This window comes from Neltuma alba, unplaced genomic scaffold (assembly GCF_004799145.2).
Source record: "Neltuma alba isolate B1F8T4 unplaced genomic scaffold, ASM479914v2 tig00010350_pilon, whole genome shotgun sequence".
Lineage (NCBI taxonomy): Eukaryota > Viridiplantae > Streptophyta > Magnoliopsida > Fabales > Fabaceae > Neltuma > Neltuma alba.
This window is the reverse complement of record NW_021635259.1, coordinates 4690-29018: the sequence shown is the minus strand read 5'-3', so window position 1 is coordinate 29018 and position 24329 is coordinate 4690. Positions and strand designations below refer to the sequence as shown.

Below are 24329 nucleotides of genomic sequence, written 5' to 3'. Positions count from 1 at the left end.
TTGTTATAAATCTTTGTTTGAAATTCAGATATATAACTCATATTAGATTTCATTAGGTTCTGCTACTTCTGAGTTGTGATGTGTTTAGAGGTTATAATTTCCTTTTTCTGAGTAGCTTCAATTCAGTTTCTGATTTGGTTTTAAGTCTGGAACTTAATTGTTGTGATAAATCAGAGGTGAATTGGTTAATCTTCATCCTGGAAATTATCTAATTACATCATTAGAGTTGATTGCAGACCTACTGTTTGATGAATTGCCTAAGAGAAATAGAAATCTGATTTTAGGTTGCAAGGAAGGTGAAATCACAGATCCAAGGGAATTCACTTCATTGATATCTTTCAAACTCTTTTCTGTATCTTATTCTTCTCTCATTCCTTTTGAAAATCAGTTTTCATAAACAACAATTCATGACAGAAACCAATTCCAGAAGCTACCTCCTTCTCTGTTAGTTTAATTTGTAACTTCTAGCTAGTTTAATTCCAGAAGACATTAAGGCTCCTTGAGACTGACCTCTAGTTGACTCATCTCCTACCTAATCTAGAGTATTAAATTTGACCTTTGAACGACAAGAGATCAATACTACCATCAGCTTTATATTTAATTTTATATACCCATTTACATCCAATTGGTTTCTTTCCTTTGGGAAGAGGCATTATATCCCAGGTTTTATTATATTCTAAAGCATTCATCTCATCTTTCATAGCTTTAACCCATTTATCATTCTTAACAGCATCATCATAAGTAGTCAGTTCAGTGTTAGAATCAATGGCACATAAAAAATAAAGATGAGAAGCAGAAACATGTTTATAAGACATATAATTCTCAATAGGATACCTACATTTCACAGCAGAATCATTCTGTTCATTAGCATTAGACAACAACATATTACAAACATAGTCTTTGGCCCAAATAGGTGGCCTCCTGTCTCTAACAGTCCTACGTTGATTCTGCTCAACCACATCATTGTTAATAACATCACCTTCAAAAACATTAGGGTCGACAGACTGTTCAGGAGCAGAAATAGGATTTCGAGCCACTTGTTCCTCATTTAGTTCCGGCTCAAACAAAAAATTATCAGACAAACGTGTCTTCCCTCCCCATGATTCAGTGCCTATAGCATCTTTAAAGGGAAATTTATCCTCTATGAACTTAACATGTCTGCTTGTAAATAGTCTTTTATTAAAGATGTCCAGCAATATAAAACTTTTTTGATTATTTGGGTAACCAAGGAAGACACAAGGCACAGACCGAGGCTTGAATTTATCTGTGATTTTTAAATCAGTGGCATAAGCTAAACATCCAAAGGTTCTAATGTTGTGATAGTCTGGAAGCTTGTGATATACTATCTCATAAGGGGTTTTATAGCACAATATTTTGGAAGGAATTCTATTGACCAGGTAAGTGGCCATTTTCACACATTCCCCCCAATATTTAATAGGCATACTGGATTGTATCATCAAGCTCCTAGCTATTTGCATCAGTGTTCTATGTTTTCGTTCAACTATACCATTCTGTTCTGGGGTATAGGCACAAGATTTTTCATGAATAATTCCCTTATTCTTAAGAAAATTCTGTAGATCATAATTCTAAACCATTATCAGTACGGATTCATTTAACATGGGCAGAAAATTGATTTGAGATATATGCCATAAACTCCTGAATATGTAACACAGCTTCAGACTTATATCTCATCAAAAAAATCCAGGTACTTCTGGAAAAATCATCAACAATGGTCAAAAAATATTGATGTCCACTATATGTTGGGGTTCGATAAGGTCCCCATATATCTAAGTGAAGTAATTCAAAGCAAGCAAGAGTCTTGATACAGCTAGAAGAGAAAGGCAATTTCGTTTGTTTAGACTGTATGCAAACTTCACAAATTTTATTGCTATTGATATGTTTATCAGAAACAATGCTCAAGTGCCTCAAAACAGATACAGGGGCATGACCAAGTCTTTTGTGTAACAGGGAAATATCAACACTTTTAGAATTCTTTCCTACAGCATCAACAAAACTAACATATTCTTGGTTTGTTGTCTGTAAAATGTAAAGTCCATCTACCAATCTACCAGTCGCCCTCAATTTGCCAACCTGAAGGCCCTGCATGATACAAATATCAGGAAAGAAAGCTACAACACAATTATGCTCCCTTGTAAGTCTAGAGACAGAAATCAGGTTGAATTTCAATCTCGAGGCATACAGAACATTAGTCAGTTTAATCCCATTTGTGAAGTTCATCGATCCCACATGAGTTATAGAGACTCTATCACCATCTGGCAATTTAATCGTTTTAATGAATCCAGTGTATATATCATAGCTATCTAATAAAGAAAGATCACTGACTAAGTGGGTGGTGGCACCTGAATCTACAACCCAATTTGTGTGTGGATGTGTATATAGAGAGGGATCAGTCAAACCTGTACCGGTAAGGGCGTGTACAGTCTCTTCTGCATCCTTCTTTAGAAGCTCGAGGAGTTTTTCATATTGCTCTTTAGTGAATGAAGGGGTCACAGTGCTCACCAACCCTGATTCGAACTCAGATGATGAACTTGTTGGCTTTGTAATTCCTTCCTGACAATTTCCTTTTACTTTCGGTCCCTTAAAATCTGGAGGGTACCCAATTAATTGAAAACAATTCTCTTTTGTATGGCCCTTCTTATGGCAATGGCCACACTCCGGAGGAGGTCCTCTTCCCCTCCCCCTTCCTCTGCCTCTTCCCCTAGCCGCCATAGCGATTCCCTCAACTGGGGAGTTCCTTGACAATTGAGCAATGCTCCTCTGCGCCTCATCTTCAGTAACCATGGCGAATGCTTGATTCACTATAGGAAGGGGACTCATCAAGAGGATCTGACTTCTTGCTCCACCGTAGGATTCATTAAGACCCATAAGAAATTGGAGCAATTTCTGTTGATTATTGATATCAGTCTGTTTCCTCGAAGCTCCACATTTGCAGCACGCACAAGACGGCGCCGCCATCAACGCCGACTGCTCCTCCCACAATTCCTTTAATTTGGAATAGTAGGCAGAAACCGACATACCTCCTTGTTACAGGGAATTAATTTCTCGGTAGATAGAAAAGATTCTTGATCCAGTGACCTTATCATACCTTTCCTTAAGATCGGTCCAAACGAGATGAGCGTTCTGATAAAAGACGACTCCGTTGGCCAGCTCCTTGGAGATTGAATTCAAGATCCAGGAGAGTACTACAGCGTTACATCTTTCCCACTGGTCTTGAAGCGCCGGATCTTGCGATTCTTTGAGGCAGGTTCCATCTATAAACCCCAATTTCTGCTTGCCTCTAAGTGCAATCTGCATCGCCCAGCTCCAAACATTATAGTTTTCACTCCCAACAAGAATCTGAGGAATAATAGCCGCACCCTGCGTATCTGACGGATGAAGATACAACGGGTGAGTGAAGCAAAGATTAGCGGCCGGCGATTCACTCTCTCTCCTCTCCGTCATGGCTTCGACACTGGTTGCGCAGATACTGCTGTTCAACACTGTCAAGATGGCCGAATCATTCACACGCCCTGAACCCTGAACTTCCTTCCTTCTCGCGGGCTAACATTCTTGGATTGGATTAACCGTGGCTCTAGATACCATGATAAACGAAGCCCAGCGATTGAGAGAACAAAAACTCTTGTTTTATTCCATCTCAGAAAAACTAAACTGATCAATCCAAATTACATTTACAAGGCTCTTGGCTAATATATAAACCTACCTAACTATTACAACGCTATGGGCTTTGAGAGAAAGCCCAATTCAGCCCAAGTCCAATAACTTAACTAACTCTAATAATTCTAACACCAACCTCTACACACACGCACATATATATAAAACATGCTTCTTCAACCTATTTTCCTTTCTGTAATCTCCTTCGTATTCTGGTCGCGTTGGACACTTAACGGCGTCGTTTTGGATCCACAGGCCAATCTTATGTACACCCGCTACTCACCATCTGCCAACCAAGTGGTCTTGCCCAACTTATCCATCTTCCATGAAAACGTAAACGCAACGTTTCGAGAGATCAAAGAGAATATCATCTCTGAGAACAAGTACTTGGCGACAGCAAGGAAAGCCAACGCAGAAAACCCTGTTTCTACACTTTTTCAGTGTAGAAACTATATCTCCATTCCCGACTGTGTCGCCTGCTTCGACGTCGCAGCCCGGCAAGTCCGTAAGTGTCCTCCGGCGGCACAAGGTGCCGGCGTTGTCTTCGATGGCTGCTTCCTCAGGTACAAGTCGTTCGCAAATTAAGCTCCAGTTTGACCTTCCTATTTTGAATAGAAATTAAGCTCCAGTTTGACCTTCCTATGTGGAGATGGTTTTTTTTTGGGGGGGGTGGATATAGTCATATAGATAAGATATTTATTCATTTTGATAACCGAGGGAGTGGTTTGTGTGGTTTACATTGATATATGCTAATTAAATAGTAGAGAAAATAAAGAAAATAAATTTTAGTTATTACTCCCCGTTTTTAGTGTAGGATTTAATTTGTAGTTCAAATTGAATTAGAAACTAAATCTTACTAGTATATTATAACTTAGATATATTTTTTGTTGAAGGTGTGATACTAAAGTTAGCACAGACAGCATACAAAGATAAATAAATGTAGTTGATGATAAGAAATTTCCAAATTTTAAAATTGTTTTAATTAGCAAAATTTTAATTGCATTAAAATAATAATAAAATTAAAAGTTGTTTTGAGCCCAAAATAAAAAACACTTTTTTATATACTCGTCAATTGATCAACCCCAATTACAAACCATCTTATTAGAATTCACAACTTTATTGCAATAAATCTACCCCTACCTTTGATCCTAGTCATTTAGAAATGACTAGGGTGAGATTCTCCCATAATATCTACATTACATAAGGTTGATACCCGTGAGAAAGGACATTAGTTAAACTGATCCACTAGAAGGTTAAAGAAAATTCCTTACATTCTCTGAATCCACAGTCCACATAAATAGCTGAAAAAATAATGCAGCCTTCAATCATTGTGGCCACCTATCTAGACCTTGGTGCTCATTCATAGAACTAATCGTAGGTCTCTTAACCAGGCCTGAATCTACCTGGTATATAAAAAAACTTAATTTATATGATTTGTGATTTTAGGTCTCTTCTGGAACATTTGTTAGAGACAATATTTATATTAAGTTGCTCATATTTCTTATGTCAAGGTCTTTAATTATATATAACAATATGTGTCCTGTTTTTGAATTGAATGTTAATATTTCAAAAATAAAACACATAGCCATGGCATAATGAATATTAAAAACTTGTTCTAAAGTTTTTTCTTTTGCTTAAAATTATGACTTATTCTCCAAAAGTTGATTCAAGCACACCCCCAATCCATTTAGAAAATATCATCCTATTAGTTTGGCATGTAAATAAGATAAACCCTTACTAATCTTGGAAAATTGATATGTTACGTTATACATTTTGTTAATTGAGGTACGAGACCAATGCCTTCTTTTGGAAGACAACGGAGGATTTCACTGCCGTATCATGTGGAAATCAAACTGTAGGAGAATCCATTACATTATTTACCTCACTTGTGCAACAACTGCTGAAGAATCTGCAAACAACAACACCCAAAAAGCAAGGGTTTTTTGCAGCCACAAAGATAGAATTGCCTGATAATAATGGTACAACTGTTTATGGCTTTGCTCAATGTATTGAAACTGTCACTCCAAACGGCTGTTTCAATTGCTTGAACACTGGATATGACAATATTATGCCCACTTGTCTTCCCAATTCGGATGGTAGGGCTTATGCTGATGGATGTTTCATGAGATACTCCACCTCTTCCTTCTTTCCACATTATTACCAGCCCATTGATATTACTTCCTTGGGCAAACAAGGTATGGCTCTTTCAAAGATTTTAATATATATATATATATATAATATTATTGCAGCATGACAATTTGATTTGCTTGTGTACTAAAACCCCAGCATCGATTAAGGGATTTTATTATAAATAAAATTTACACAGAATTGCAAACATTGAGAATTCTCTAAGGGTTCATGCAACTTTTTTATTCTTTCAATCTTTTCCCACTATTTTATCAGGTTCCATTTGAATTTTTTCATTTATCCAATATTGGAAAAATTTAGTACAATCTTTCATAATTTTTATAATTATTATCTATTGTGCTCATCGTGAAGATATCTAGTTGTGAACATTTATCTTTTAAACTACCTGTTTCTCATTGAAAACGATATAAGTGCCAATATTGATATTGACATATGTTCTTTTTTTACCGATAAAACGTTATTGATATGTGTTATTTCTTTGTACTTTTTAGAGGAACATTTAATATGCAAAAATTATGACTTATTTGAAAACGAGTTATCTAGTCTTGTCTTGTAGGTTCAAGTAAAAAGGGGGCCGTTATCGGGGGAGTTGTTGTAGGATTTACTCTTGTTATGATCCTCATGATATTATTTAATCTGTATTAGACGATCAAAATACTCGAAGAGAATTCACAGAGGTAGACATACTTTCATCTCTATGAAGGGATGGATCCCTAATTGGTTATTTCAGTTTATGAAGATACTTTGACAAGTGTTCTTCTTATCAATAGGGGGCATCACTATTGCAACTATGTCGAAAGGCCTGATTTCTTACAGTTATAAGGATTTGAAGTTGGCAACCAAGAATTTTAGGGAAGAAAATAAACTGGGAGAAGGAGGGTTTGGTGTTGTATACAAGGTAACTTTGATTTTTAGCATATTTACATATTCAGACAAACACTTTTATGATCAAAATTCTTATATCATTTTGTCTTTACTAGGGTACTCTGGAAGGTGGGAAAGTAGTTGCAGTCAAGAAATTAAATTTTCGCCAATTCACAAGGATGGAGGAAGAGTTTGAGAGTGAAGTGAAGTTGATAAGTAATGTTCATCATCTAAATCTTGTTCGACTTCTAGGATGTTGCAGTGAAGGACAAAACAGAATTCTTGTTTATGAATATATGAAAAATAATAGTCTTGACAGGCACCTATTTGGTAAGTTCCTATCAACGCACAATAATGAAGTCTTGGTTTTCAAGTAGTAGTTATTATAATTATTCATAACTTTTTTCAGGTGGATATATGATTTTTTTTTTTTTACTTAACCACATATCATTGACGCCCTTAAGAAAAGTTACTCACGTCATAATCTTATTGAAGGACTTGGTAATCTTCTAGATCTATTTGGAGTTGAAACAGAGGATGACTTTTATGTAAGCCCCTACTCTTTAATCATTCCCTTCAAATTAGTTTTTGTAAATTTGGAAAATAGGTAAAGGGAAGGGTTCTCTCAACTGGAAGCAAAGGTGTAACATAATTTTAGGAACAGCAAAAGGGTTGGCTTATCTACATGAGGAGTTTCATGTTCGTATCATACATAGAGATATAAAGACTAACAACATCCTTTTAGATGATAATTTACAGCCTAAAATTGCTGATTTTGTATTGGCGAGGCTTTTGCCTGAGGACAAATCTCATCTCAGCACAAAATTTGCAGGAACATTGTAAGTCAACATAATATTTGTTTACTTTTCTAAACCTCTACTACTGTATATAAATTATTGAAGATAAAATCTATGTACAAGTCAATGCAGCACTCCTATCACTCCTCTAAATAGTTTTAACATTTTTTATTTTTTATTTCTTTCATATAACATGAATGCTTCAAGAAATCATTTGTATTGATGTGGGACATGCTCCATTCCTTTTATGTTGCATATCTCCATTTCATACTCTCATGGTTTCCTAATACTTGAAAAGCGATTGCTCATATAAATGGTTTCTTAATACTTGCGTGTATGTGTTTTAGACAATGTTGTAATAATTGTAATTTAATATTGTGCATTTGTCAGAGGATACACAGCACCTGAATATCTTATTCATGGCCAATTATCAGAGAAAGTTGATATCTATAGTTATGGTGTTGTAGTCTTAGAAATCATTAGTGGTCGACAAAGTAAAGAATTAACCATCGATGGTGATGATGAGGGTCAATTCCTCCTTCAAATGGTAAGAAAAATTCTAGAAATTTTCTAAAATGCAATTTTTTTTAAAAGAAAATTTAGATTCAAGAATTCTTTAACAAACTTAGTTTAACTCTTTCTGGTAAATGCAACACCTCACTTTTATATACTAATAGGATCATTTTAACGTCTGTGAATCACTAACGCCAGGTTTCCGTCCTGGGAAAAGACAGGGAATTTTTTTTTTTCCTTAACATTGGAATCCGTTGATCAAATGTTTCAAACCTTCAGTTAACAGATTAGTGATCCAATATCAACCCTGCTTTCAACTCAATCTATTATCACCTAAAATAATTTCATATTATACAATCTTATAATATTATATTAAAAATAAAGCAACGCTCACCTCCTTTTTCAAAAGGATACAAAATAATATTTCCATAAAGCAAGTAAAGTTACTTGCCCGAATATTTTACTATACAATTTACAGAATTATAACAGGTATCTCTGCTCTTCAACCAGCCCATCTTCTTCTTAAATAACCTCCTTGTCCTTCTAGCTACTAGCCTTCACTGTTCATCATAAATTGGGGGGTGAGATTCCGAAGAATCTCCGTAGTAGTAATTTCCATCAAACAAATGTGCAGATTACATAAAACATGCAAAACAAGCCATATGGAACAAAACCTTGCAAGCTAATGCAATTAAGCATTTATGCGCTATGACAGATAGACAAGCTGAATAAATAATGCGCAAATAATAGGCAATCACTGCCGCGCATATAATTGGCAATCACTGCCCCATGTCTGTTAGACAAGCTGAATAAATAATGCGCAAATAATAGGCAATCACTGCCGCGCATATAATTGGCAATCACTGCCCCATGTCGGTTAGACAAGCTGAATAAGTAAAGCGCAAATAATTGGCAATCACTGCCCCATGTCTATCAGCTGCACGTGATCACGGCTAAAAATCCATGCAAGGAATTAAGGATTACATGTTCTCATGCTTTTTGAATAGCAATATGGCACAAACAGACATGCAGCAATCATACACAAGTGTAAGGGAGGAAAGAACTACTACCTGAACCTTCTGCTTCAAAATCAAACCTTACTTGTTTCCTTTCTCTTAGCTTCTTCGGTGGGCTTTTGCAGATATCAAAACTTATTATTTTAGTAAGGGTAGGTTAATGCTTGATCCAACATAATTTATAAATTAAATAACTCTCTTTAAATCCCAATCTCTTTCAATCTCTACCCTCACTTAATAGTTGGTCATCCTGGACAATTTTTCCTTATTTAAACTATTATCTTTGGAACGCTTGCTTCCTTATCTCAACCCATAGTATTACTTTACTTAATAACTGGCCAAAATATTATCTTCTTGTCTGTTATATTTAAGGACAAATAATGAGCTCCCATACTTAATCATTTTAATCTTATTGAAATTAAATCAATTAAACTTCAATCCTAATTTTACCAACTTGGCCGAGACACATCAAGGAAGGCATATATTTAGATAATCTAAATACCTATAATATCTTTTATCCAATGCAAATTCCCATGAAAATAAAATATATAACTTCTCCATTTGACTCCATACTTAAACCTGGAAATTTCCAGATTTAAAACAATACTAAAGTCATCATATTAGATTCTAACCCGATGCTTTTTTTTTTTTTTTTGCTGGAAGATAACCTTATAACAACAAGCTCCTTGCAAACTTGCAGCTTCCAAAGTTCCGAATGCATAGGCCTAACTTCATAAATTCCTATAACTCATTTAACATTTATTTAATTAACATGACAAAATTCTATCCTTCCAATTAAAAGGCTCCTAATAGCAACACTATCAACAATCCAAAACATCAGTCAGTGAGATATATGCCGTTCTCAACCTCCACATTTAAACTCCCACATGTAATGCCTCATATGCACCCTTTTAATTCTTATACATAAACTACTATGTCATTTAAACATCCAATCCTTTTTATTCCCTTGAGCGACTTTAACCTGAAATCTGAAAAATGTTTCTATTCAACTCCTCGTTTAAAATTCTAAAACAATTTCCTGGCATCAAGAAACATAAAATGGCAGCATCAAATTAGTTCCCAGCTCAAGCACATTTAAACCATCATCTTTGAATTCTTGGACCCACTTTTGCTAATCTAAAAGAAGACCCACTTTTCATACAGCAACAGCTAAAATATACATTTATATTCTTATGTTATTTGAACATCTTATTATTCTCCTTAATTTCCTTACAATTGAAACAGTACCTATCCCTTTTTCTTAATTCCATAAAATTTCCAGATCAAGAACAATGTTTAAATTATCATTCTAAAATGTCTACACTTAGTTGTACCATCTAAAATAATTTTTAACACTTAAAGCATCTAACAGTATGCTTCACATTGGGACTTAGATTCAAATTTCAGCCCATCAAATCATAATATCGCGCACACATACATATATCTAACACAGCCCCAAAATCCTCTTATACAAGCTTAATCCATGGCCCATACCAACCTCCTCTATTCCCCATTAATGTTTCGAGTAGCTAGGAAAATTTTCTGGATTTAATACCATGCAACCGAAGCGCGCACACACATGTTGCCTCCTTGTTAACTCCAAGAACTAATTCAAATCAGCCATGGCAACCGTGTATATATATGTTTATAAGCTTCAATTCTCCCTTTTCACGTAAATCCCAGAATCACCATCACACATTTAACACATCTAGGCGAATATATATATATATATATATGCTGCTCCTCTTCCTACTCAGAAATCTGTTCAGCACCGAGAAACAAATAAGAAATCTGATTTCCACAACAATTAAACCAGACTCAAACAACCAGAAAACAAAGAAGTAACTCAACATGTATCTCCATATTCATGTATTGCATGTTTCCTCTCTCCTAACACCACATACTCGACGCCTTGCAACCAGAAACATCATACTCTGTTCGGAGAATCATGAAACAGAGACAACAGCAACATACAAGCACAAAAACTACTTCCACATATGTCAATCTTGCCATAGAACATCCATTCACCGATCCTTCTCTCCTTTCCTTAACTTTCTCTCACTACCCCGTCTCTCTCTCTCCTCCATTACAGTCAAACTATGCAGATAACGGAAAGGAAAATGGCGGAAGATTGATCAGGAGGCTCACCTTGGGTGGAAACACGGATTGCATGCAAGAATCCGGCCACCGATCACTAACTCCGAACCTTCGAACTCCCCTGTTGCGTCTCTGTCTCTCTCAAGCTCTCTCAACGCCGTGGAAAGGATGAAATGAAGGAGACGCATGGTGCTGATGGTTAATAAAGAAGGCTACACGTATACAAGAAAATTTCATGGACCATTTTGCCCCTCTAACCATTCTTATTTCCAATTTCATCCTTTCACTAAATTTCTGAAATCACATGATGTTTTGTTTGGATTTTCCTTCTCTATTATCTTCTTTGACCCATAAAATAATTTCTCTAAAAATTTTAGGTCAAAAGTCAACTCCTAACTATTTTTCTAGAATTTTCAAGAAAATAGCTCTTAATTTCAGAAATTAATCCTTAACCCAATTAAGGATTTTATGCCTCAACTATCTTCTTCACTATCTCAAATGATCATCCTAAAATTTTCAGATTAAACATAGATCTCTAAGTATTTTTCCATAATTTTCAGAGAAAATAAACCATTTTTCTCTTAAAATTATCTATTAAAATTATTTAAGCCATTTTTGGCAAATACCTTTTCCAAAATGTCTCTAAACTCTAAAAATCATTATTCCATAATTTTCCCCCTTTATTTGGCAAATAAATAATTTTAATAAATTTTTCTCTTTTCTACTCATCTTAAATCATAAAATTCGGGGTGTTACAGTAAAGCTATTAGTTCCTTCTTTGAGAATTAAAAATAAATATTTGAGAAAACATTAACCTCTACTTTGCTCTACCTGTTGTACCCCATCTTATTTCATTTAACTTTAATTGTCAATTATTGTTAGGCTTGGAAATTATATGAGAGGGATATGCACCTAGAGTTGGTGGACAAAACCTTAAGCCCTTTTGACTATGATGAAGAAGAAGTGAAGAAGATGATAGAGATTGGTTTGCTTTGCACTCAAGCATCTACAGAAGGAAGGCCAATGATGTCTGAAGTAGTTGTTTTGCTCCAAAACAAGGATTTGTTAGAGAATAGGAAGCCCACTATGCCTATCTTGATTGAAACTAATTAAAGGTATATGGAAATACTTCCTTTAATCACCCACCCACACACACACACACACGAGGCATTTTTTAAATTTTTTTGTTCCCTTTTATTAGTCAATTTATAAGATTGTTGGAGCATTATATATTTTTCATTTATGCCTTGTAATGGAGACCATGATGTAGATTGGTAAAAGAAGGTAAAAATTAATGTGATATAGTGGAATTTAGTGTAGTTAATAATAATATTGAAAATTATATTAACTTTAATGCTTCTTTTTGTATGCATAAATTAGTTAAAATTGACTTACATTTAGAATCGAAGAAGTATGTTTCTATCTATACTATTTTTTTTTAAATCCAATGCTAGTAATGCCTTGAATTATGTAATATGATCAGCATGATAATTTTACCTTTCCAGAATGTGGAGTACGATACGGATGACATAGAATTAATTACCAATGGTGGAGTATAGTTGTTGAATATGGAGTAATCGGAAGCTTCTAGCATTTCAATCCAACTACTAGGTGCAAAATGTGTAAGCCTACGTTAGCACGAGTTCATGAGCTGTATTATCAAAGTTCCTTGGTACGTACTTAAAAAGAAATTTCCCTAATTCAAGTATCCAACTGAACTAAGTCCCTTAAAAAAGACTTAATAATTGAAATTCTCCTTTTATTTTATATAATGACTAATTTTAATTTATTTACGGCCTTTTATTTTAGGTGCATTGAAGGGGTTTAAATGTTACCATTTCAACATGCATCTCAGGCAAAGTATCTTTTACTCGTGATGCAAATGCAATGCACAAAATAAATAATAACTTCAAAGTTTCCGAAAAATTGTACTTCGATCTAACTAACTTCCTCCCACACCCTCGTCTTTTAATTTAACGTTTAAGCCTTACTAAAAAGTGAAGAAAAAGATTAATTAAACGAATGAAAATTTAGCGTCCAATAAAATATGTTTAACAGATTAAAAGAAGGAAGTACCCATGATTCAAATAAATACTACTTGTTAAGACATCCAGGAGTCAAACTCTCTAATCATGTAAGTTAAAGAAAGTGCATCTATGAATATAATTTAAGGAAGAAAAAGGGATAATTTCATCTTTTTTTTTTTTTTTGAAAAAAACTTTTTTAACTCTCAATATCTCTATGCTGCCTAGTGCCTACTGACCAGGACACTTCATAAAATTCAAAATAAATTCAATTCTGTATCATTACATTCTGCAGTAGTGCAAGTTGACTTCGTCTTTTCAAATATCATTCCTTTTTTTGCATAATTATTTTTTACAAGATACGTTGCACACACTTTAAAAAAAGCTACACACATTAGACATAAGTTACACACATTCTATTTTATAGACAGAATGAAAGACCTTTTTGCACATATATAACTGAAAATATGTTTCATATTGAGTTACGCCTGCATATATAAATATTTTAAATACTTTTAAGCTATAAATATTTTATGGGGATTTTTGAGAAAATAGTGTTACAAATTTTAGATACCTTTAGGTAATAAATATTTCAATAGATTTTTTTATAGCAATTTTCTCAAAAAAAGTATATATTTTCCTATGTACGGACCACACCTTATCGAAACCGAGCCAGTCAATTGACTCAGCTATATCCATATAGTATTTAAGTGAGTGTAACCAAAGAGCACCGCAAGATTGATCGGAAGGATAATAATGTGCCACGTCGATAACGAAACTACAAAAGAACGCGTCTTCCCTCTGACCAGGCAAATGCTTGGATAATTGGACGCGCTTTCTTTTCCTTTGACCTGAAAACGACAACGCTTTCACAGTCCAAGCATAAAACACCGAACAGCCACAAAAGAGAAATTTGCATTTTGTGCTCATGAACGGCTAGTGCTCATCCTGAAATCTCCACCACTCACATTGAATTTGTATGATTCACATTTAATTTAATTTTATTATTTTGATTTTATTGTCTTATTATTTTAATGAGTGTACAATTCAGTTGGCAAAAAGAAGGGTGCAATCTAAAAATAAAAAGATTATTTTCCAATTGTCAGCATATTTTCAAAAAAAATAAATTTATTATTTAAAAATATCAAATTGAAAGCTTTAAATATCATCATACAAAATATGGACCCATATAACAAAATGTAATAAGAGGAAAATTCATCTTCACGCTGCATGCATCAACACTGCCATGGCCAATTCCCTGTAATAGTGGCCATACGAATAGATGTCCAAAGACTCGTTCGGTGGAGCTCAACCCTTCTATTACCTAGGGGTAAGCAAAACCGAACCGTAACTGAAAACTAAACTGAACCAAACCAAATTCAATTTCGATTTTTTGGTTCAGTTATTTCGGTTTTTGGTTATATATTTGGTTTTTATATTTTTTAACAATTCAGTTTTGATGTTCGGTTTGATTAGTAAAAAAAAATTTCGGTTATAACAAAAAAAATATATATTATATTTTTATATTTAATAAATATTATTATAATAAATATATGTGTGAGTATATGTGAACTTTTTAAATATATTTATATTCAATAAATATGGTTATAATAAATATTATTATAATAAATCACATTGAATGATGAAATATTTAATTAATGGTTGTAATTGTGTTTTATTATTATTTTTAATTTAAACTTGTACCAGGTAAAAAGAAAGGTCCTCTCAGCTGGAAACAACGATATGATATAATTTTAGGAACAGCAAGGAGATTAGCTTATCTACACGAGGAATTTCATATTTGTATCATACATAGAGACATAAAAACTAACAACATCCTCCTAGATGATGACATGCAACCTAGAATTGCCGATTTTGGATTGGCAAGGTTTTTATCAGAGGGCAAATCTCATCTCAACGCAAATTTTGCAGGAACATTGTAAGTTGTAATGCTTGCATTTTATACCTTGTATTATATATACAGGAATCAGAGCTGGAAGTCACCGAAAGAATTATTGAAACAATATATATATTAGTCTATAGAACACTCCTCTAACACCTATAAATAGTTTAATCGATTATTTTTCTTCCATGTATATAGCATGAAAATTTGTTGCAATTCTTTCTGTTGCATATATATATATATATATTTCAGATATTGCTAACATGTTTGTGTTTGAGCCATTATTTTGATCAATTTAAAAATGTTATGCATTTCTCAAAGGTTATACTGCATCTGAGTATGTAATACATAGCCAATTATCAGAGAAAGTTGATATATATAGCTATGGCGTTGTAGTTTTGGAAATTATAAGTGGTAGAAAAAGTGAAGAATTAAGAGTTGATGGTGATGCAGAGGGCGAATTCCTCCTTCAGAAGGTAACAAAATTTGTCTATCAATTTACATGGGCAATTATTTTTAGAGTTAATTTTTTACTTCCAAATTATTCTTTGTAATTTTTGTAAAATTACAAATACATACCCTACAAAAAATGAATACCAAGTGAGTCCCAAAAAAATTTCGATTTATTGTAATTTTTGGGACCTGATTGGTAGTAAGTTTTTTCATGCAGTACCTATTTGTAATTTTAATGGAGGGGAAACATTATTGCACTTGATAAGTTAAAATATTCAACGCCCTTGAATATTAATTTAAGGGCAAAAATGTCCTTTAAACTATATTTTTACACACAAATTTAGACAAAGAACAATTTTAATAAGAGTAAATGTGCAATTTTACCATTTCTTATGTATACCCAACACTTTGATCTTTTAAATGGTACAATTTTACCGATGATTTTATTTTTTTTAGTAATTCAACACCTTGATGTTATTTTTTTAAGTTTCATCTAGCACCCTAATTTTATCTTTTTTACAATAACATTCAGCACTTTAATTTATAATGCATTCAGCGTCCTAAGTTTTATATTACCTTTTTCTTACAACAAGTAACATAGGTTTCACATTGCCTTTTCTAACCCGATATCTTTGCATTTCATCTGAATCCCACTTATTAGGCGTGGAAACTATATGAGAGAGGCATGCACTTAGAGTCGGTGGATAGTGCCTTAGACTCTAACGAGTATGATGCAGAAGAAGTGAAGAAAATCATAGAAATTGGTTTGCTCTGCACTCAAGCGTCTCCTACAATAAGGCCAACAATGTCTGAAGTTGTTGTTTTGTTGCAAAACAAGGGCTTATTAGAGAACATAAGACCAACTATGCCTATCTTGATTGAAACTAACTAAAAGCGCATGGAGAAACCTCTACCACTTTCTCTTCCTCTACGTCCAACGCCTTGAGTTCTATACCGTCAGCATAGTAACAGGATTTTTCAGGGATGTGTAATTATGAGTGACTTCGACTTTTGAATCAAAAAGTGGAAAAAGCAATAACATGAAAGGAGGAGAAAATAGCAAAAGAATGCCCTTCATTCCCTATTCTAACATGTGTGAATTACAATGTACAATTTTTAGCGAATCATATATTAATCTTTCATTGTTCTTTAAATTTTAAAAGTGATACCAAAATTCCAATTTAATTTCATTTTAATTAATGAAGTTAAAGTTTGGAAAAATCCCAAAAAAACAACGGTTGAATTTTAAAATTTCAAATTAGGAATTACTACAAAAATGTATTGTTATTTACTTTTCAAATGTAGTTTTTTTTTTTACGAGTGTAGTAACTAATATTGATTTAAAATTTTAAAATTCAACAATCACTTTTTGGATTTTTTTTTTCAAGTTTTCTACTATGACCATTTTAGTGAATTTACATGCTTGTTTTTGTCTTGATGGTCACGTTAAGAGTGAAAATGGAAATCTGATAGATGTCAGAGAATATCAACTGAGAATATAAAGGTTGAGTGCCGAAAATTCTTTTTATTAGCTCATTTTAAGAAAGTGATAACTAATTATTTAGTTGAATTAATAAAATAGATAAGTAAAATATTTTTGTTATATATTAATATTTCACTCTTCATTAATAAAAAAGAAGTAATATTTTTAATATTCAAATCCCCACTAGAAAAAATACATATATTTAATTCCTGACAATGCTTCAAAGAGAATTATTTATGCTTTGAAAAAAAAAATCCAATATCCTCGTTGCCCAAAAAAAAAGGGATACAGTATCCTTCCAGGGGCCCGACGTCAACCCCGTCAACACATTTTGGTGAGAGGCGGTGAAACTTGGTTTCTTCCCTTGTTCTTTCCTTTGGAATGGTCACCATTTGCCCCATTGGGACCAGCGACGACGCCCACTGATCAATCACCATCCTTTATCACTATATGTGTGTGTGGGTGTTAAAAGATCACACATCAAAATCAAATTAAAGTGAGGGGGAAACTGTATAATTTACTGTGTACAATAACCCCACGTTACGGATGATTTTACGAAATAGGAGGAAACTGAGGGAAAGAAAACGATGACCAAATGTGTTGAAACAGCTGATCAGATGCCTCTGATCTTAAGCCACATGGCTATCTTCGATTTCCCTTAAATGTATCAGTTTCTTCTTCCTCATTAATTCCGTGATATAATTCTCCTCTTCAAACACCAATCTCTAATCTCTCATATAGTTCATACATCGCCAGATCCAACTTGACCTCTCTTTCCTTCTTCCTCTTCATTATTCTGTCCACCTGCAGCCAACCTCTACACACACGCACATATATATAAAACATGCTTCTTCAACCTATTTTCCTTTCTGTAATCTCCTTCATATTCTGGTCGCGGTGGACACTTGACGGCGTCGTTTCGGATCCACAGACCACTCTTATATACACCCGCTGCACACCATCTGCCAACCAAGTGGTCTTGCCCAACTTATCCATCTTCCATGAAAACGTAAACGCAACGTTTCGAGAGATCAAAGAGAATATCGTCTCTGAGAACAAGTACTTGGCGACGGCAAGGAAAGCCAACGCAGAAAACCCTGTTTCCACACTTTTTCAGTGTAGAAACTATATCTCCATTCCCGACTGTGTCGCCTGCTTCGACGTCGCAGCCCGGCAAGTCCGTAAGTGTCCTCCGGCGGCACAAGGTGCCGGCGTTGTCTTCGATGGCTGCTTCCTCAGGTACAAGTCGTCCGCAAATAAGCTCCAGTTTGACCTTCCTATTTTGAATAGAAATTAAGCTCCAGTTTGACCTTCCTATGTGGAGATGGTTTTTTTTTTGGGGGGGGTTGATATAGTCATATAGATAAGATATTTATTCATTTTGATAACCGAGGGAGTGGTTTGTGTGGTTTACATTGATATATGCTAATTAAATAGTAGAGAAAATAAAGAAAATAAATTTTAGTTATTACTTCCCATTTTTAGTATAGTATTTAATTTGTAGTTGAAATTGAATTAGAAACTAAATCTTGTATTATAACTTAGATATATTTTTTGTTGAAGGTGTGATACTAAAGTTAACACTGACAGCATGCAAAGATAAATAAATATTTATAGTTGATGATAAATAATTTCCAAATTTTGATTTCATGAAAATTTTCTTATATAAGAAAATTGTTTTAATTAGCAAAATTTTAATTGCATTAAAATAATAATAAAATTAAAAGTTGTTTTGAGCCCAAAAAAAAACTTTTTTATATACTCGTCAATTGATCAACCCCAATTACAAACCAACTTATTAGAATTCACAGCTTTATTGTAATAAATCTACCCCTACCTTCGATCCTAGTCATTTAGAAATGACTAGAGTGAGATTCTCCCATAATATCTACATTACATAAGGTTGGTACCCATGAGAAGGGACATTAGTTAAACTGATCCACTAAAAGATTAAAGAAAATTCCTTACATTCTCTGAATCCACAGTCCACATAAATAGCTGAAAAAATAATGCAGCCTTCAATCAGTGTAGCCACCTATCTAGCTCTTGGTGCTTATTCATAGAACTAATCGTATATAAACAGCTTAATTTATATGATTTGTGATTTTAGGTCTCTTCTGGAGCTATATTAAGTTTCTCATATTTTTTATGTCAAGGTCTTCAATTATATATAACAATGTATCCTGTTTTTTAATTAAATGATAATATTTAAAAATAAAACGCATAGCCATGACATAATGAATATAAAAAACTTGATCTAAAGTTTTTTTCTTTTGGTTAAAATTATGACTTATTCTCCAAAAGTTGATTCAAACACACCCCCAATCCATTTACAAAATATCATCTTATAAGTTTGATATGTAAATGAGATAAACCCTTACTAATCTTGGAAAATTTATATGGCATACATTTTGTTAATTGAGGTACGAGACCAATGCCTTCTTTTGGAAGACAACGGAGGATTTCAATGCCGTATCATGTGGAAATCAAACTGTAGGAGAATCCATTACATTATTTACCTCACTTGTGCAACAACTGCTAAAGAATCTGCAAACAACAAACCCAAAAAGCAAGGGTTTTTTGCAGCCACAAAGATAGAATTGCCTGATAATAATGGTACAACTGTTTATGGCTTTGCTCAATGTATTGAAACTGTCACTCCAAACGGCTGTTTCAATTGCTTGAACACTGGATATGACATATTATGCCCACTTGTCTTCCCAAGTCGGATGGTAGGGCTTATGCTGATGGATGTTTCATGAGATACTCCACCTCTTCCTTCTTTCCACATTATTACCAGCCCATTGATATTACTTCCTTGGGCAAACAAGGTATGGCTCTTTCAAAGATTTTAATATATATATATATATATAAATATTATTGCAGCATGACAATTTGATTTGCTTGTGTACTAAAACCCCAGCATCGATTAAGGGATTTTATTATAAATAAAATTTACACAGAATTGCAAACATTGAGAATTCTCTAAGGGTTCATGCAACTTTTTTATTCTTTCAATCTTTTCCCACTATTTTATTAGGTTCCATTTGAATTTTTTCATTTATCCAATATTGGAAAGAATTAGTACAATCTTTCATAATTTTTATAATTATTATCTATTATGCTCATCGTGAAGATATCTAGTTGTGAACATTTATTTTTTAAACTACCTGTTTCTCATTGAAAACGATATAAGTGCCAATATTGATATTGACACATGTTTCTTTTTACCGATAAAACGTTATTGATATGTGTTATTTCTTTGTACTTTTTAGAGGAACATTTAATATGCAAAAATTATGACTTATTTGAAAACGAGTTATCTAGTCTTGTCTTGTAGGTTCAAGTAAAAAGGGGGCCGTTATCGGGGGAGTTGTTGGAGGATTTGCTCTTGTTATGATCCTCCTGATATTATTTATCTGTATTAGACGATCAAAATACTCGAAGAGAATTCACAGAGGTAAACATACTTTCATCTCCATGAAGGGATGGATCCCTAATTGGTTCTTTCAGTTTATGAAGATACTTTGACAAGTGTTCTTCTTATCAATATATAGGGGACATTACTATTGCAACTATGTTGAAAGGTCTGATTTCTTACAATTATAAGGATTTGAAGTTTGCAACTCAGAATTTTAGTGAAGAAACTAAACTAGGAGAAGGAGGATTTGGTGCTGTATATAAGGTGCATAACTTTATTTTGATCTCATGTATTTTAATAATTGTAGATCATGTTCTAAAGGAATGATGTTTTTAAGTGAGATTCATGTAATGTAAAAATTAAAGTTAGATTTCCAATGGGACAGAGGAAAAACTTATATAACTATTTCCTGATTGGAATTTTAAATCATCATGAATAGGGCACTCTAAGGGATGGGAAAGTGGTTGCAGTCAAGAAGTTAACTTTACTCCACTCCAAGAAGATAGAGGAAGATTTTTTGAGTGAAGTGATGCTTATCAGTGATGCTCATCATCCGAATCTTATTCAACTTTTGGGATGGTGTAGTAAAGGCCGTGACAGAATCCTTGTATATGAATACATGAAGAACAATAGTTTGGACAGATTCATATTTGGTATCTTGCATCAACTAACAAAACTTATATATAGTTTATTAAGCATTTGTTTGTTATGCTTCTTAATTAATTAGTAACACTATATATGACTCGTGAATCGTTTACTCAACAAACAGGTCATTACTCATATGTCATCATTTTAATATATAACTTAATGCACACATACACGCACATCAATTCCCTGTGGTAATATTTTGACAATCATTTTTGCTTCGCTCTTGTTCTTCTCTCGCTATTCTTTTTAATATGTTTCAATTTTGTGAACTTGGCAAATAGGTGAAAAGAAAGGTCATCTCAACTGGGAGCAGCGATACGCTATAATTTTGGGAATAGCAAGAGGCTTAACTTATCTCCATGAGCAATTTCAAGTCCGTATCATACACAGAGATATAAAGACCAACAACATTCTCTTAGATGATGATTTACAACCTAAAATTGCTGATTTTGGATTGGCAAGATTTTACCTGAGGACAAATCTCATCTTAGTACAAAATTTGTGGGAACATTGTAAGTTAAAATGAAAAAATTTCTATAATTTCCTTAACTTTCTATTATATTACATAGCTAGGTTGTCTATCATTTTGATAAAATCTATGCTTAAAAAATAACAACTCTTCTAGTAGTACACCTACAAATAATGCTAACCTTTCCAATTTTGTCTTCATAACATGAACTTGCAAAAAGAATATTCATAGGTATGTCAAAATGATCCAATATTTGCATTGCACAACTCTATTTGAGATTTGTTTGGATAATATTTATTTGCCCCTATTTGAGCTAGTATAATATCAATTATATCATTTAAATATTATGTATTTTTTAGAGGATACACGGCACCAGAATATGCAATTCATGGTCAATTATCAGAGAAGGTTGATATTTACAGTTTTGGTATTGTACTCCTTGAAATCATTACTGGCCAGAAAAGCAAAGCATTCAAGGATCATGGTGATGCTGAAGATGAATTCCTCCTACCAAAAGTGAGAAATTTGCTATAATTATCTAAGAAGAGTTATTTTGAAAAGACTTAGATGTAGGACTTTTTAACAACTCAGCTTAACTCTTTTGAAAAAAGTTCCTCTTTTATGTGAAAAAATCTACTAATAAATGTTTCTAAAAATTAATAACGGAAGTTTTCCTTTGTCTTTTCTACTTGTTTTATTCCATTTCACCTTAATCCCACTTGTTAGGTTTGGAAACTATATGAGAGAGGCATGCACTTAGAGTTGGTAGATCAGGCCTTGGACCTTACTGACTCAGAAGCAGAAAAAGTGAAGAAAGTCATAGAGATTGGTTTGCTTTGCACCCAAGCTTTTGCTGATTTAAGGCCAACAATGTCTGAAGTGATTGATTTGCTCCAAAACAATGGCTTATCGCATATGAGACCCTCTATGCCCGTCTTAATTATAACTAGTTAGGGGTCAATGGAAGACACCTTTTTACCTTTACTATTTCCTGCCCATCATCAAATGTTATTGTGCTCACTTGTATAGTACCAGAAAGATTGTTGGAATGTATCTAAAATAAAGAGATGTATTTTTTAAATTTACAAATTAATAAATTTATATGAAAAATTGTGTAGGGAATTAGAATGCTAAAAGTCACCAAAATCATGTTTCTTTAATTTTTAAAGACATGTTATGATAGGTCACAAGTAGGACATAATATATTTTACGGGCTATTTGCAAAGGAGGGATAATGTGTGATACTCTATGTAAGCAAATATAGTTCCAATTAATTTAATTAATTACACGTTGTCGTGTGTATATATATAATTATATATTGAAAAAAATAAATGGTTTGCTTTTGTCATTTTATCGTATTAATAAAACAAGGACGACTCGTTTGACTGGATCCCACCGGGGGGGCGGGGGATATTCATTTTATTTTGTACGATGGACACATGTATGATATCAATGACAAACTACGTTTTGGTCTAAAATCCAGGCCCGCAATATTTTCATTTCCCTTATTTAATATTCCTCCCACATTTATCCTTATTAATTTCATTATTTTCCTTACTTTATTTGTCGAAACTTCACTACAAACTATATTTTATAGGAGTAAAGTTGTGGCATTCTGGTTTTTAATCAAGGATTTAGGGTTGATCAAACTTGAATTTAATCTGATCTTTAGGTGTGTTAAAAGTTTTTTGAGGTTTGTAAGATATAAGGGTAAGCTAAAGGTCGTTTTGAAACAGTTTTGGGGCTTTCTGTATTCTTTACTACGGCAAATGTCATTGAAATGAAGTCTGTAATTTGTCACCTTGGGATTACTCTAAAAATAAACCAAATTAACGTAATAGAGTGTGCGATCCGGGACGTATTCACCTTAAGGAACATCTAAAAATTTCTAAGTAACTTAGTATACAAAATAACCTAAATATGTATAATAACCAAAATAAACTATGACATAAATGGATTAAGTAAGTTGGAAGGCCCAATTAATTTAAGTTATAAGGAGTTGAAGTTTGCTACTAAAATGTGAGTGCAGAGAATAAACTTAGAGAAGAAAGATTTGGTGTTGTATACAAGGTAACTATATATTTTGGTTTTCAATCTTTTGATCTATAGGTCATGTTTTAAAGCAGGGATGTCTCTAAAGGGATACTTGCATATAGAGTTGTACAATGAGAGAAACTTCTAGCAATGATTGACATTCTTAATCTTCAACATAGGGTTCGTTGAAGAATAGAAAAGTGCTGTGAAGAAATTAATTACTCCTCCGATCCTAAATATAAAACTCATTTTGTAGTATAAATTACACTACGAATGGGTTTTATATTTAGGACCATAGGAATACTTTATGCCAATTTAAGAAGGTGGAAGAAGAATTTGAAAGTAAAGCTTATAAGCAATGTTCATCACTGTTCATCACTGGAATCTTATTTGGTTTTTGGATATTGCAGTAAAAACAATGAGAAATTTCTTATTTCTGAATAAATGAAAAGCACCAGTCTTGACAAATTCGTATTTGGTATATTTTGTTTGTCAACAAAGATGATATGTTGTTCTTTAATCTTTAGGTATCAAATTTTTCAGAGTAATTAATTGGCAAGTCTTTATAATTTCACTTAATTTTTAATTAGGTCCTTGTAATTTTTTCTTTTTTTGTCAGGTCTTTATAGTTGTACTTGTTTTTAATTCCTGTTGTTTTTTTTCCCATTTTATCTAGTACTTATAGTTTCATTAGTTTTTAATAATATCCATGTAGTTTTTTTTTCTTTTCATCAGTCACCTAAAACTATAAAAGACTTTATTAAACATCAAGTAGAACTATGAGGAT

At 33.2% G+C, this 24329-nt stretch overlaps 4 protein-coding genes and 1 long non-coding RNA gene across 5 annotated transcripts; 4 read left to right on the top strand and 1 right to left on the bottom strand.

Moving 5' to 3' along the window:
• Window positions 1-3045: 3045 nt before the first annotated feature.
• On the bottom strand, window positions 3046-3462 carry LOC114755936 (uncharacterized). Its single transcript, XM_028944832.1, has one exon. It carries the CDS (start codon window positions 3460-3462, stop codon window positions 3046-3048), a length of 417 nt encoding a protein of 138 aa, XP_028800665.1.
• A 378-nt stretch (window positions 3463-3840) lies between these two features.
• On the top strand, window positions 3841-6435 carry LOC114755935 (cysteine-rich receptor-like protein kinase 2). Its single transcript, XM_028944830.1, has 3 exons — window positions 3841-4235; window positions 5458-5867; window positions 6312-6435. Exons 1-3 carry the CDS (start codon window positions 3841-3843, stop codon window positions 6374-6376), a joined length of 870 nt encoding a protein of 289 aa, XP_028800663.1. The 3' UTR covers window positions 6377-6435.
• Window positions 6436-6462: 27 nt separating this feature from the next.
• LOC114755933 (cold-responsive protein kinase 1-like) lies at window positions 6463-12271 on the top strand. The gene is made up of 6 exons (XM_028944829.1): window positions 6463-6497; window positions 6591-6718; window positions 6801-7014; window positions 7292-7523; window positions 7872-8028; window positions 11990-12271. Exons 2-6 carry the CDS (start codon window positions 6611-6613, stop codon window positions 12218-12220), a joined length of 942 nt encoding a protein of 313 aa, XP_028800662.1. The 5' UTR covers window positions 6463-6497; window positions 6591-6610; the 3' UTR covers window positions 12221-12271.
• A 2560-nt stretch (window positions 12272-14831) lies between these two features.
• LOC114755930 (cold-responsive protein kinase 1-like) lies at window positions 14832-16453 on the top strand. Its single transcript, XM_028944827.1, has 3 exons — window positions 14832-15070; window positions 15431-15510; window positions 16149-16453. Exons 1-3 carry the CDS (start codon window positions 14977-14979, stop codon window positions 16377-16379), a joined length of 405 nt encoding a protein of 134 aa, XP_028800660.1. The 5' UTR covers window positions 14832-14976; the 3' UTR covers window positions 16380-16453.
• A 3077-nt stretch (window positions 16454-19530) lies between these two features.
• LOC114755934 (uncharacterized) lies at window positions 19531-21242 on the top strand. The gene is made up of 5 exons (XR_003741377.1): window positions 19531-19586; window positions 19707-19801; window positions 20246-20430; window positions 20581-20655; window positions 20831-21242. It is a non-coding gene; the product is annotated as an uncharacterized LOC114755934 (long non-coding RNA).
• Window positions 21243-24329: the final 3087 nt, after the last annotated feature.

Excerpts from the sequence above, each read along its gene's own strand:
- LOC114755936 (XM_028944832.1), bottom strand. The coding sequence starts at position 3,462 with ATGACGGAGAGGAGAGAGAGTGAATCGCCGGCCGCTAATCTTTGCTTC.
- LOC114755935 (XM_028944830.1), top strand. The coding sequence starts at position 3,841 with ATGCTTCTTCAACCTATTTTCCTTTCTGTAATCTCCTTCGTATTCTGG. Across the intron at positions 4,236-5,457 it reads TTCGATGGCTGCTTCCTCAG|GTACGAGACCAATGCCTTCT; the intron begins GTACAAGTCGTT and ends TTGTTAATTGAG. Across the intron at positions 5,868-6,311 it reads TACTTCCTTGGGCAAACAAG|AGGAACATTTAATATGCAAA; the intron begins GTATGGCTCTTT and ends TGTACTTTTTAG.
- LOC114755933 (XM_028944829.1), top strand. The coding sequence starts at position 6,611 with ATGTCGAAAGGCCTGATTTCTTACAGTTATAAGGATTTGAAGTTGGCA. Across the intron at positions 7,524-7,871 it reads ACAAAATTTGCAGGAACATT|AGGATACACAGCACCTGAAT; the intron begins GTAAGTCAACAT and ends TGCATTTGTCAG. Across the intron at positions 8,029-11,989 it reads GTCAATTCCTCCTTCAAATG|GCTTGGAAATTATATGAGAG; the intron begins GTAAGAAAAATT and ends AATTATTGTTAG.
- LOC114755930 (XM_028944827.1), top strand. The coding sequence starts at position 14,977 with ATGATGACATGCAACCTAGAATTGCCGATTTTGGATTGGCAAGGTTTT. Across the intron at positions 15,071-15,430 it reads GCAAATTTTGCAGGAACATT|TTTTGGAAATTATAAGTGGT; the intron begins GTAAGTTGTAAT and ends ATGGCGTTGTAG. Across the intron at positions 15,511-16,148 it reads GCGAATTCCTCCTTCAGAAG|GCGTGGAAACTATATGAGAG; the intron begins GTAACAAAATTT and ends CCCACTTATTAG.